The 13,796-nt window shown below is 52.6% G+C and overlaps 1 protein-coding gene across 5 annotated transcripts in view; it reads left to right on the top strand.

The window, feature by feature from the left end:
* The window catches only part of TRAPPC9 (trafficking protein particle complex 9), a 724,494-nt gene that overhangs the window by 570,128 nt on the left and 140,570 nt on the right, over positions 1-13,796 (top strand). For all 5 annotated transcript variants that reach the window (XM_030795379.1, XM_030795381.1, XM_030795380.1 and 2 more), the window contains one exon: positions 445-535. In XM_030795379.1, coding sequence (XP_030651239.1) covers positions 445-535 — 91 coding nt within the window. The remainder of the gene's footprint in view (positions 1-444; positions 536-13,796) is intronic.

Here is a 13,796-nt window from a genome sequence, read left to right as displayed (position 1 = left end):
TGTGTAATTACATCAAGAAGGATAACAGGACCGACGTGAAACCAGCATGAAACTGACGCGTGTCAAGGAACTCATGGGTTGTGTTGAACAGTGAACCAGTTTGCATATTTCATTAAGGAAAAATAACCTTCCATTTCTCTTTATTTTCCCCAGCAAGAAGAGTTGTTGGATTAAAATTATCCCAGTGGATTTCCCTTTCTTACATAACAGTCATTTAATTTACCAGATTTGAGGGGTAGGAGGAGAAGCACTCGCTGTTTTATATGCCCCTGATGTCCACATACCCAGGGTGATGTCATAGTGGTTGGTTAGACAGTCCCTTCAGAAGAGGGGAGACATCTGCTGTAGGAGGTTTCCCATCTGAGGGTCTCTGTCTAGAGACTTCTAGACGTTCTTCTGTCCCTGGGCTCGGCAGGAGTTGCGTTTTCCTTGACCAAGGCTCACCCCTCCCTGAAGCGCAGCGGCGAGGCGAGTGTGGAAGGACTCCTGAACCAGCTCGTCCTGGAGCACCTGCAGCTGGCGCCTCTGCAGTGGGGTGAGTACCCGCCAGCCGCCCATCAATTCTGGGTGGATGTGCTCCTTTTCTCCGAATGCACGAGCAAGGTCTTGGGGGGTGTGGCTGGGCACCCCAAATGTTGGTGAGTGCTGAAGGTCATCATGGGAGACCTTGGGGGAAAAAGATGGGCTCACTATACTGCACCAGCACCTCTGTGTGGGGGCATCTTGGTTCACCTAGGCGGGCAGCTCAGCACTCCGGTGACAGTGCAGACATGAGAAGGGCTCAGTGCCGGTCAAAACAGGTGCAGCAGGCAGATCTTGGCCTACGTCTTGACTTGCACTTACTGTAGAGTGGGCCGTCTTCCGAAATGGCAATTGACTGTGTCTGGTGGGGTGTGTGCTCTGCAGCTGTTTCCAGAACTGAGAGTAGCTTGGGATGGCAGAAGAAAACAGGGTGTGGTGAACCCCTTGTCCTCACCCCACTCACCACGACTGTGCATGGACAGCTTTTCATGCTGTCTGTGCGGAAAATTGTTTGGTTTGTAAATGCCTCAACTCAACGTTGTGTTCAACCCCAAGAGAACGCCATTACTGGACACTTAGCACAATTTATTTGACTGCTTCTTCTTGTTGCACCTGGGAACTTCCACCCTACAGTGTGCCTTTCTACATTGAACTCAAAAGTATTTTGCTGAGAAACAAGCTTAGTATTTCTATTGAAGTGAGAATCTTTATTATCTGGAAGTTATTTAATCAGCTCATCTATTTTGGATCCCCTGCAGACAGTCAGTTGCAAGCCTATATATCCCCTTTCTTCCTCTTCTTTACCCAAGAGGTCATTGTGAATGAGTAGCTCCTCTCTGATCCAGGATCCGGTTCATTAATAAATTTGTTATGCCCCTTTCATGGGATGGAGACACATGGAAATGATTCCAGTGGCGTGAGGAGAAAACAAGCCTTTCTCCTTGCACTCCACCAGCCCCCTTCAGCCTGGAGACCCCCTGATCCTGCAGAGGCTGCCTCCTGGCTCCTCACAGGTGAAAGCTGTCAGGACCAGGTGGGCACCATCGTGGCGGCCGTGGGTTTCCATTTTACACTCGGGTTCCTTCCGTGGATTCTTCCTCCTCTCTGAGCCAGCCTGGGTCGCAGGAAGGAAAGGCTTGGTGTTTCTGCAGAGGGTTTCACAGTTTGGTTCTCTGGAGGCTTCCCCATAGCCCAGCCACTTTTCTAGGTGGAAATGCCCTATATATCTCCTGATGACCTGGGCACAGTCAGCTGTGTCCCTAGACTCAGACAGCTGAGCTGGGAAAGACATCTGGGCCCCCCTGGCCATGGGGTGGGGTCAGGCCCAGGGGGATTAGCTGTATTTTATCTATTGCCAGAGGAGATTCCACCAGGCGGCTATGCAGGACTTTCATGGGGCAAATGAGCGAAGGAAGGGCCACAGGCAGAACAGGGCCCCAAGAGCAAAGAGCAGAGTGACTTGGGGTGGGGAGGTGGGCAGCAGGTGGGCTCCTCCCTTCTGTCTCAGGGTCGGCAGCCCCAGCCCCAGGTAAGGGTTTTTGAGATGGCTTGGGGACCTTTGTTTGGGTGGGTGACCAACGGGGCACCCAGGAGCAGATCCCTGGGGGAGAGGTTCTGATGGTACAAGGCTGAGCGGGCAGAAGTCCCTGCAGTCTGGAAACAATGCCCTTCCCAGGGCACGGACTGCCCTTGACACTCTTCTAGGTGGGCCCTAAGGGTAAGGAGGGTTCTGGAATTGGAGAGGCTCAGGACAGAGAAGAGGGATATATGGTGTGCTAGACACATTTACAAATGCCATTTCACTTTGATTCTGAGCCTCAGAGCAATGTGTGAGGTTGCCATGGGAGAAGTCCATGCCGCCCTGAGATGGAGAAATGGAGGCTCAGGGTGCCTCCCTGATGCAGCACATCAGATTGGATTGTTGAGCATCTCCTGTCCCAGGCATTTTGCGTAAGAGCTGCCATGCACTCCTCGCCACGGTCCCGTGAGTGAGGTTTTCTCCACCGTTTACAAACAGGGAGACTGAGGCTCAGAGGCTGGCACTTGCCCCAGGGGCTCCAGAGTGAACAGAGCTGGGAGCACTGCATTACAGGCCACCAGGCCTCCACCAGCCAGGGACAAACCTCAGCCCGGTGCTGCCTGAAAACTGGTGGGGTGGCTGGAAGAAGCCTGGGCAATTTGGGAATTTCAGATGAAGAAAAAGCTTTAGTCCTTAATGGTCATAAAGGTCCTTTCTGTTCATTTTGCCCTCTCCCCTGGGTGTACTAAGAACACCCTTTAAAAATTTACAATAGTGGGGAAATTAGAGAGAACAGTGGACAATTAGAGCCAGGACTAGGAAGTTGCTTTGGCCCCGGGATGCCTGTCAGCGCAGAACAGCCTGGAAGCTGCACACGCCTGTGTGGGCAGAGGTGCCTGCTGGGAGGCGTGAAGGCTCTGGGCCGGGCTCAGCCCCCTGCTGCGTTACATGCTGCTTCCATTTCTTGCCCTAATTTTCTTCCTCTTTGTACTAGTTTATTTTCTGTTGCTTATAGCAGAATACCTGAAACTGGGTAATTTATAAAGAAATGTATTTCTTAGTTATAGAGGCTGCAAAGTCCCAGGTCAAGGAGCTATGTCTGGCGAGGGCCCTCTTGCTGCTGGGGACTCTGCAGAGTGCTCAGGTGGTGCTTGGGCATCACATGGCGAGGGAGCTGAGCATGCTCATGTGCTAGCTCAGGTCTCTCTTCCTTTTCTTATAAAGTCACCATTTTCCCGTCCATGAGAACCCAGTCATCCATCAACACATTAATCCTTGAATGAATTAATCCATTCATGAGGGCAGAGCCCTCACGACCCAATCACCAATTAAAGGCTCCAGCTCCCAATGCTGCCACACTGGGGATTAAGTTTCAACATGAGTTTTGGAGGAGATATTCAATCCGTAGCACCCTTTTTTCATAGGGAGGCTCGGGGAGTTCTTTTGGAAATGTAGTTTGGTTCAATGGCCTCTCAGGATCAGGCAGCCCTGGACTCAGATCCTAGCTCTATCATGTGTTAGCTACGTGACCTTCAGCACATCACTTCACCTCTTTGAGCCTGAGTTCCTTCCTTTATGGAATGGGATGATGCCTGCTGCATAAGTTACTCCAGGGATTACGTGAGATGATGTCTATTACATGCTCAGTGCAGCCCCTGCCTCCATGCACTATTGTTTCCTCTGAGACCCGCACCTGTCTCCTCGCCACCCTCCTACCTGCTGTGCTGACTCTCTTTCCCCATAGGTGACGTGGGCCAGTGGTGGGACCAGGCCTGCACAGATGCATACTGGCCCCCACAGCAGGGCTCAGTGCAGGGTGAGAGGTGACATTTCATTGACATTGTTGACCTTGTTTCACTGCAGTCTCTGGGGGAACAGGTAGGGGGACAGGGTAAGAGAAAAGAGCTATGGTTTTCACTGCATTCTTGTCTGAACGCAAAGGCCTTCATGGTGCTTGAGTCCCCTCTGTGGTGTAGTAGAGGCTTTGGTGGAGCCAGGGGTCCTGGATTTACGTTTCGGTCCTGCCACGTGCTGCGTCAGGGAGGCACCCTGAGCCTCCATTTCCCCATCTCAGGGCGGCATGGACCTCTCCCATGGCCATCTCACACGTTGCTCTGAGGCTCAGAATCAAAGTGAAATGACATTTGTAAATGTGTCTGGCACTCCATAAATCCCTGCCGCCTGCAAAGCAATGATTTATTATAATCACTTCTGTTTTAAAAGCTACAGAGTCTTTTATGCAGATATTTCTGTTATTCCTGGAAGATCAGCCCAGTTCTAGGAGCCATATACCCAAGCCTTGGTGTGGACACTCACAAGGGGCTCTCCTTGAATCTGTGGCATTCATCCTCACCACCCCCTTGCCCACCCCAGGGACTGGGCAGTGCGTAGACCCCCTTCCTGGCATCCATGCATGGTGGGGCTGCCATCAGAGGGAGGCCCAGGCAGGAGCTCTTCAGTCTGGGGGACAGTAAGGAGAGAGGTGAGGCCCTGCGGCCTGGAGTGTGGCCCACGGCATTAAGAGGTGGTTACATGTTTTTCTTGCTTTCAGCGAGTCGGAATTGGCCCAAGAGCTGCCATCTTTTTCTGTCTCTGTTCTTGGAGAATTTGAGAAGGTGGTTTTGAGGTCTCGTTTGCATGGCATAGAGAGATGGTTAGCACTTGGGAGGCCGGCTCTTTTTTTCATAACTAAAGAAAGGTGGGCTTGCCTTTGTTAGGGTGGTGGTTTGAGACACAGCACTTCAGCCACCTGAGGACAGTCACCAGATGTGGCTGAGTGGCTTCATCATGAGGCCAGAGCAGATCTATTTGCTAGTTTGGAGACCATGATAATTCCCACTTCAGCAGGTTGTTAAGCAGCTCAGGTGGTATAAAGGGTGAATGGGAGATGGGGGCGCTTACCACATGCGATGCTCTGTAAATGAGTGCTGAGCAAACCAATTGGCAGTCAGATCTATTTTTGTTAAATTATTAAGGTTTGAACAGAAAATACATCTGGATCTAAAGGAATTTGGGTTCCCTAAAAAGACTAATAAAAATGAAGTTCAACTTGTCTTAATATATTCTATCAGGCAAAAGAAACAAATTTCCCAGGGAGGGGTAGTCCAGCTGCTGCCACTCCTGGAGTGAGCCTGTGGACAGTCTCTCCAGCCAGAGGCCACTGGAGGAACCTCGGGAGGGCAGGAGGCTCCTTCTGCAGCACCACGTCGTTTCTTCCCCAGGCTTGCTTTTTCTGTTTGGTAATTGATAGTGTTTGGGTTGCCGGTTGTGGGCACAGAGGCGTGTTGGCAAATAATGCGAATATAATCCCTTTATCCTGGAGAAAATGCATGGCTTTTAAGAAACAATGCTAAGATCTGAAAGGCATTTCTGCCTTCAGGAGGCGAGCCTGTCCCTGCGGAAGCCCCAGCAGCGAGCAGCTCAGCCGTGCGCGTTCGCTGGCGGCACCTGCCAAGGCCAAGGCCTAGCGCTACAGTGTGGAACCATTTCCAGAAACGGGGCATGAAATTTTCCTGTTTGCGGTGTCACAGTTTATCTCACTATTATCATATCTGGCTGTTTCCAGTGAACGTGTTAATACATACATTTTGATTTGATTTTCTGACTAGACAAGTTTTCTAGTTAAGAGTTACTGCTAGGTCAAAGGCTATGAACCTTTTTAGGGATCTTGAGACGTTTATTCATCGCGTGGGCACGTGACTCTCGATCGTGATGTGGACACTGTTGGAACTTGGATTTCCAAGGTGATCTTCCGAGGGGGCACAGGACACTCAGCCTTCCCCTGTGAGGAGGGTGGGGAGTGCAGGGAGGGTCTGGGTTGGGTCAAGTCCTTAAACCTTAAATGGGACCCCAGCACATTCTTGAGACTTTGCAAGTCCTAGGGCATGGGAGCTGAACTGGGTAGCAGGGGTCAAGGTGACTCCAGCCCCCTCCCCAATGCTACAGCTGGATCTGTGAGCCCCAGTGGGGCAAGGGTCTTGCCATGGCCACCAGGGTATCCGTTTCCACTCCTACTGCATTCCGCCACTTAAGAGGCCCTTGGCATCTTTGCTTTGCTTGGGAGCCATGGCTATGCCGGCCGCCTGCACACCTGGGTTGGTCTCTGACTGCAGCAAGATCACAGTAAAAGCCTGCAGGGACCTCGGCTGAGTTGAATGGCATCACTTCCCAAAGCAGCCTTGTGGGGGTTTTCCATTTCTGAGCAGAGCCTTCTCTTTGAGCATTGTTTGGGATCACACATTTATGTATCCGTGTGTATACAAAGAGAGGGAGAACAGGCACCTTGCCCTGTGACTCATAGTTCAGGCCCTTGGGATGTGGAGGAACAAGCAGACGCGGACCCCATGGAACGATCTTGGCTTCGAATCCCACAGACCTGCTTCTGGTCTCAAGTTTGCTGTGTTTTGCCAAGTTGGCTGAGTGCCCTGAGCAGTTACTTATGCTCTGAGCTCTGGTTCTCTGTGAAGTGTTGTGACTCACCCACCTTGCAGGGATGTTGGGAGAATGAAACAAGCTAACACAAATAATTCCTTGCCATGTAACCATTGCTCACAAATCGAGCATTTAAAATCTCCCTGGTTTCTTTCTCTGTCTTCTCTCTCTTCATTCCCTCGAGGAACTCCAGGCTAGGAGAGGAGGTGCCTGGTGTAGGACAGCAGGGCCAACACAGGGGAGGCCTGGGGAGAGCCTGCGGGGGCCAGAGCAGCCTGATCCTGCAGGCAGAGGGCATTTGGGACAAGGGGAGATGGCTTTGAAGGGAAGGGGCTGGGATGGTGTTGAGGAGGAGGGAGCTGTCTGTTGGGTTAGAGAGATGGGTGATTGGGTTGAGTTTACCATCTGGGCAGGGACAGGTGGAGAGTTCAGACCTTAGCTAGCCAGCCACAGTGTGGTGGTGCACGAGAAAAGGGTGAGTTTTGTCTGCCCCTCACTATGACCACATCCTGCACCCGCCTTCAGGCCCACCAGGAGCACGTGTGGTTCAGGGTCTGCATCCCGGGACACAGCCCAGGAAGCTCCCCTCCAGTCCTGCACAGTGGAATCCAGGTCTCGGACCCACCCACTCCTCACCCCCAGCCAGGGCTTTGGGGCTGCCATGTTCCCTGCGCCCCACCCCCCATGACCTGGGCTCCCCTCACCATTCTTCCAGAGTCTCCTCCAAGGACGATCTAAGGCTGCAGCTCCCTAAAAGCCCCCATGGCCTGCGGGAGTTTCTATCACACCCGTAGACTGCCATGCCGGGCTGGGCCCTCGTTCCCTGACAGACTCAGTATCCCCAGCTTTGGCCTGGCCTGACTGATTCTTTCTCTGACTTAGAGCAGGCTCACTAATTCAATTCAAAAAGGAAAAGGTTCTTCTTGAATTTTTGAATTTGTATGTAGTTTTGAGACAGGCTCCTGCTCATCGCCCAGGCTGGAATGCAGTGGTGCAATCATAGCTCACTGCATCCTTGACCTCCTGGGCTCAGCGATCCTCTTGCTTCAACCACACTCAGCTAATTTTTGTATTTGTTATTTGTATTTGTTAATTTTTGTAGGGATGGGGTCTCCCTATGTTGCCCAGGCTGGTCTTGAACTCCTGGCCTCAAGTGATCCTTCTGCTTTGGCCTCCCAAAGTGCTGGGAGTTCAGGTGCGGGCTAGCAGGCCCAGCCTCTAATTTCAAGGCAACTGTTTTGCAGTACAGATCACCTGCTGGGCCAGGCGTGAGGTCTTTATGTTGTTATTTCCGAGCCCTGCCACAGCCCTGAAGGCTGAGGTTCTCCCATATAGAGGAGGAACTTGAACTCAGCACAGCTGGTCTCCCCTAGCACTGCACAGCTGGGAGGGAACAGCCCCAGGTTCAAATATGAGTTCCTTCCACCAGAATCTCAACCTCCCGCTAGATCACTTCATGAAAGGAATATATTCTCATGGTAGAAGATGAGAGAAAATCAGAAAACATAGATAAAAAAATAGCCTTTCCCTATCCCCAAAACAACCTCTAATTCATTTTTGTGCATTCCCAAGTCTTTTTGCTACTTTCCAATTCTAATTTTGTCCATAGGGATGATCCTACTGTATTTATACTTCTGTGTCCCTTTTTATGCTTGACAAAAGTATAAGCATTTCCCATGTTATAAACACGTCTCGCACATATCGTGAAGGGCTGAACTATATTTTATCAAATGAATACAAGATAATTTAATACTTGTTCTATTGTTAAACATTTAGATTGCTTCAGAATGTTTGCTATTATAAAAGTTCTATGTAGTGGCTTTTTCCTAGAGCCTTTTCGTGTTTTGGGGCGATTCCCTCAGCGTGGATTCTCAGAAGTTATTAATATTTTATGGGATCTTGGCAGAGAGCAAAGCCGTCAACTTTATTGTGTGATGATGACAGCAGTTGCGTGGCTCAGACTGGCATGGAGTCAGCGCTGAGCCAACTGGGGTCTCACAGCCTCCGCTGCACCCTCGTGGTGAGTCTTGACTTCAGCTGGTGGTCAAGTCCTGTGAACTTGGGTTTCCCTCTTTGCAAAGTGGAGATACTCAGTGGAGGTTTGAAGAAACCCCCAGGAGCCCAGCAGAGAGCGTGTTCCTGAGGCTCACAGAGGCGGGTGTGATCTTTGGGGGCTGTGCTGTGGGTGCTGATGCCAGACTACGGGCAGTGGGGGACCACCAGAATCTCCCTGCTTCTGGGGCCTGAATCCCAGAGTGAGCGTGTTCCTGCTGCAGAGGGTCTGACGGCAAGGCAGGAGGCAGAGGGCAGGGCTGGGCCAGGAGCAGGGCCACACTCACAACTGGACCCCGAGTCTGCACATTGGGCTGGGGCTCCCGAGACCCCTCCGTCTCAGCCCATGAACAGTCCTGGAAAGGGTGTGCTGCTCCCATCCTCCAGGTGGGAAGAGCAGGAGGCAGGGCTGGACCTTTCTGTGCCTGCTGCAGAAACCCAGCGTGCTCCCTGACTGTCTATTTTGAGGACCATCTTCCAGGCGTTTCCATAGAGACCCGGTCATGGTGACTAATGGGGCTAGGCGTTTGCCATGCAGATTTGAGTGTCCCACGACTGTGCCACCCTCCGCCTGCCTCTTCCACTGCTAGCACTTTCCTCTTTATAGCTCTTTGTATTTTCTCAGATGCGTCAATGATTGGTCTGTGCTGTCTTTCATAGACATCCAGTGAATACAGATTAGGTTTTAGCCACATTATGGAGTGGATATTTTCAGTACACATTCTCCAAATAATCACCAAGCAAATCCCACCGTGAGCTCCAGTTCTGAGCTGTGATGTGAAGGCTGCACATGTGGTAACGAGGGGAACACCAGCCTGGGAGGCAGAGCAGCCACCTGATGGCTCGTGTGCGGGACAGTCCTCTGCCTTATCTTGGAGGAGATGTGGTGCTCTCACATTTGGGGAGCATGGCTCAAGGTCCAAACTCTTCATGACTAAGAGAGTATAGCAGACAGCAGATACAAAGGCCTAGAAGAGTGAGGTGGGGCTGGACATGGTTCATGGGGACAAATGATTGCCGTTGATGGAACCTGGAACCACAGGGAAGATGGGTGGGCTGGTAAGGAGAGGGAGGTGAGGCTGGGGGCCTAAGGTTGCATGGAGGAGGTTGATTGATTGATTGATCCATCTATTCATTCAATAAACATCTGTTGATCACTACTCTGCACCAGGCACTGTCCTCAGTGCTGGGGACCCAAAAATAAACTCAATCCTTGCCTTAGAGCAACTCTCAGCCTGATGAGGGCTGGGGTTCCAGATCAGTCAGGAGGTTGTTTACACAGATCCTGGTATTTGCTGGCCTCAGAGCTTGTGCAGATGTCCTGGAAGCAGAGGTGAGAGACAGACTAGAGCCTGGCCCCCAGCTGCCGCCTGACCCCCAGCTGCCACCTTCCCAGGAAGGAGTCCCGGTACGCATGAGGATGTGGCTCAGAACCCATGGGCCTCCCTGGGGACAGACCACCTGGAGCAGGCTGTGGATCCCGTGGTGTCTGGGTGTTGCTGCTTCCATCCGAGCAGCACCTTCTGCCCTGAGCCAGCTCTGTTCAGGAGTCTGGAGCCCATGGGGCCAGCAGCCAGAGCCCTGCCTGGCGCCTCTGAGGCTGAGCTGCATCCTGGTGCTTTCTGGGGCTTTGCAGAGAGACATGTCCCTACACCAAGAACGTGCCCTTTCATCAAATTGTGTAACATGGACATCATGTGGGGAGCTTTGTTTATTTCTAACGTGAAATTCATGTAGAATGGCTGCTACGAGTCACTGAGTACATTCAGAGCTCAGACTGCCTGGAAAAGGGAGTGAGAAAGCCGGCTCCCACTAGCCGGACAGTAGGACAGCCGCACTGATGGTGGCAGTGAGTGTCCCAGGCCACCCTGGCAGCTGGGCTTGCCCGCCGGCCCTCTGCCTCCTTCCCAGGTAGCTTAGCAACAGCACCAGCAGTGGATTTTTCCAGCACAGCCCACATCTCCAAACATCTCCTCCAGGCCAGTGTTAGTCAGTACTTCTGAGGGCTATGGAGGAGCCTCCGCCCACTGGGGCGGGTGAACTGGGTGGTTTTGGTGACTCTGAGGGCCTGGTCTGCCTGAGCGGAGAGCCACTTCCTGGAGACCACGATGGTGAATTGGGTGGTTTTGGTGACTCTGAGAGCCTGGTCGGCCTGAGTTGAGAGCCACTTCCTGGGGACCATGACGGTTTGTGGCGACTGGCCTGAGGCCCAGCTTGCCTGGCAGTGGGTGTGGGGGGTGAAGGCTTTCGCATGGCCCAGTTGGCATCCCCGGGCATGGGTTGACAAAGAGGATCGTTTGTTTTTCTTTATAAAAGTAGTTACCTTCTTTTTGAAGGGGGAAAAGAATGAAAACAACCTATATTCAGAGGAAAAGCCCCAGCTCCTAATCCCCCATTTGGAGAGGCCTCTGCTCACAGGCCCCTGGTGTTCCATCTGTGGTCACGGCTGCTGTGTTTCAGGCGCAGTCTCCATGATGCTTTCTGCATCCTTGTGGCAACCCTGGAGGAGGTTGCTACGACATCCCTCATGTGGATGGGAAAAAGGAAACCTGGAATGCGGCAGCCCCAGGGCCGCCTCATCCCATCTGAACCCAGGCAGCCTGGATGCAGGGCCTGTCCCCACCCTGCCTGCTACCTCGTCTCTCTCTCCTCTCCCTCCTCTCCTTCCCCCATCCTGTCTACCTTCACTCCTCAATCTTCTATTTAGCTGCAAACATCTCTGTTTGAAATACCATTTGGGAGCCTGCTTAATTGCAATCTTGATCCCCAAAAGAAAAAGTGTCCGTGGAGAACCTACTGCGCCTGTCAGGAGGGCGTAACTTCCAGCGTCCCCTCATCTGTTCCTCCCGATGCCCCAGTGGGGTAAGCACTGTCTGCTTTTGGAAGAAACCGGTGGGTGGAGAGGCTTTGCAACTGGTCCCATAGCTGCTGTCCCTGCCCCCGGTTATGCTCGTGTAGGACTTGCCTTCCCCACGGCGCTCAGGGCGACCTTCCACCTGTGGCCATGCTTGTTGTTTTCCTACCTGGAGAATTCTTGTGGCTACAGTGCCCGCCCTGAGGATGGACTCCCAAGCCTGGCCTTTGGCTCAGAAGGCCCCCCACTGCCCACAGCGCCTTCTTCATCCTTGCCTCCCTTCCCTGGGCCTGTCTATCTTCCCTGTGACCTGGGCTCCAGGCTCCCTCAGCTGCAGTTGCTTGTCCCTGTGAGCCATGCTCCTCTCAGGCCTTCGTACCTGCTGCCTCCCATAGTCTTATCCAGCCCTTTCCTTCCAACTCAGGTTCTTGTAGGCAGCCTGCCTTGGCCTCCCTGGCCCCACATGTTTGTGCCTCGCCTGGGCCCAGCTGCATTTCCGCCTGCGCACTTCCCCACCCCCAGCATGGTGCCTTTCTCCTTCAGGTTGTACTGTCTGCGGGCTGTGTCTTCCGCTGCTGGTGGGTGCCTGAGAATGCAGCAGCATCCTCAGCACCTGTGGGTGCTCAGTAAGGGTTTGCTGACTCCATCAAAGAGTGAATGAGGCCGTCCTCCTCCTATCGGTCCAAGGCCAGATTTGAGCCTAGGCGTAGATGCCGTTCTTCCACGTGATTTAAATAGTTCCATGTTGATGTGCCCAGATGCACTGGGACAGTCCCTTATTATTGCTTATTAATGTTTCATTTTTCCGTTTATAACTCTAAGGCAGGTATTCCTGGCATCTGCCTTGCAACAGCCCTGGTCACTTCCCAAGGATCCATTCCCAGAGCAGTCTTACTGGTGCAGCGTGTGTGCCTGTGGCCAGCCTGGCCTTCAGCGTGGTTGACTGACCCATGCTCCTGCCGAGAAGAACGGCCTGACTGTGGGTCAGTCTGGATCCTCGGCAAGGCAGCAGCCAGTTTGAGAGGATGCGCTCCAGTCCCAGGAGAGGGAGGTGCTAACCCCAGAGCCAGCACAGAATGTGGCGCCATGGTGGCTGGGTTGGTGTTTGTTTCCGGAGGCCAGAGGTGGACTAGGGGTTCTGATCCTAGAGCCGGGGCTACATCTTTCTGAGCCAGGTCCCTGGAGAAAACTCCAGTACAAAGGACAGGAATATGGCCTAGAACAGAAGCCAGGTGGAACGAAATGTCCCCCCAGCCCCTGGCTACTTCTACCTGAAGTAACTGTCACTGCAGGAGGCCTTCATCACCCTTGTCTGCTCCTGCACGACACCTCCTCCCATTTACCTGGCCATTTGTTTGTCCTCTTCCCAAGACTGTGAGCTCCTTGGAAACAGTGACTGTGTCCAGGCAGATGAGAGGAGGTGCTCTGCATGGCTTCCCAGATCCTCCTGAGCAGGGCCTGGCACTGAGGGAGAGCAAGTGCAGGGAGCAGTTGGCCTACCCCCGGCACTCACACACAGCCTGATGGAGGGGTAGGGGAAGGTGCTGGGGGGAAGGGGACAGTTCTGCCCAAACCAGGATGCTGGGAAGGGTCCAGCTGATGCAGTTGTGAGTGTTCACTTATTACTGTTATCCTTTTATGATGAATAATATGATCACCTATCAGTGATCAATGTATTGGCATCCTCTTTCTATCCATGAGGAAAATGAGGCTGGGAGATGCTGATGGACTGACACAGCGTTCCCAGGCAAATCAGCAGTCACCTCAAGACTAGTCTTGAAGCACTATTCTAGACTTTTATTCGCTTACTTTTATCCTCCAAGCATCCATTCCCCATCCCTGCCACCTACCCACCCACCTATCCAACCATCTACCCACCAACCCACTCATCCATCCAACTATTTACCCACCAACCCATCTACCAGCCCACCCACCCATCCATCCATCTACTCATCCAACCATTTACCCACCAACCCATCTACCAGCCCACTCATCCATCCACTTACCCAACCATTTACCCACCAACCCATCCACCAACCCAGCTATCCATCCATCCATCCACTTATCCAACTGTCTACCCACCAACCCATCCACCAGCCCACCCATCCATCCATCCACTTATCCAACCATTTACCCATCAACCCATCCACCAGCCCACCCATCCGACCATCCACTTATCCAACCGTCTACCCACCAACCCATCCACCAGCCCATCCATCCATCCATCCATCCATCCATCCATCCATCCATCCATCCACTTACCCAACCATTTACCCATCAACCCATCCACCAGCCTATGCATCTATCCATCCACTCATCCAACCATTTACCCACCAACCCATCTACCAGCCCACCTACCCATCCATCCATCCATCCATCCATCCACTCATCCACCCATTTACCCACCAACCCATCTAC

The sequence above is a fragment of the Nomascus leucogenys genome, chromosome 16, assembly GCF_006542625.1.
Source record: "Nomascus leucogenys isolate Asia chromosome 16, Asia_NLE_v1, whole genome shotgun sequence".
NCBI lineage: Eukaryota > Metazoa > Chordata > Mammalia > Primates > Hylobatidae > Nomascus > Nomascus leucogenys.
The sequence above is the reverse complement of the archived record's forward strand: the minus strand, read 5'-3'. Positions and strand labels throughout refer to the sequence as shown.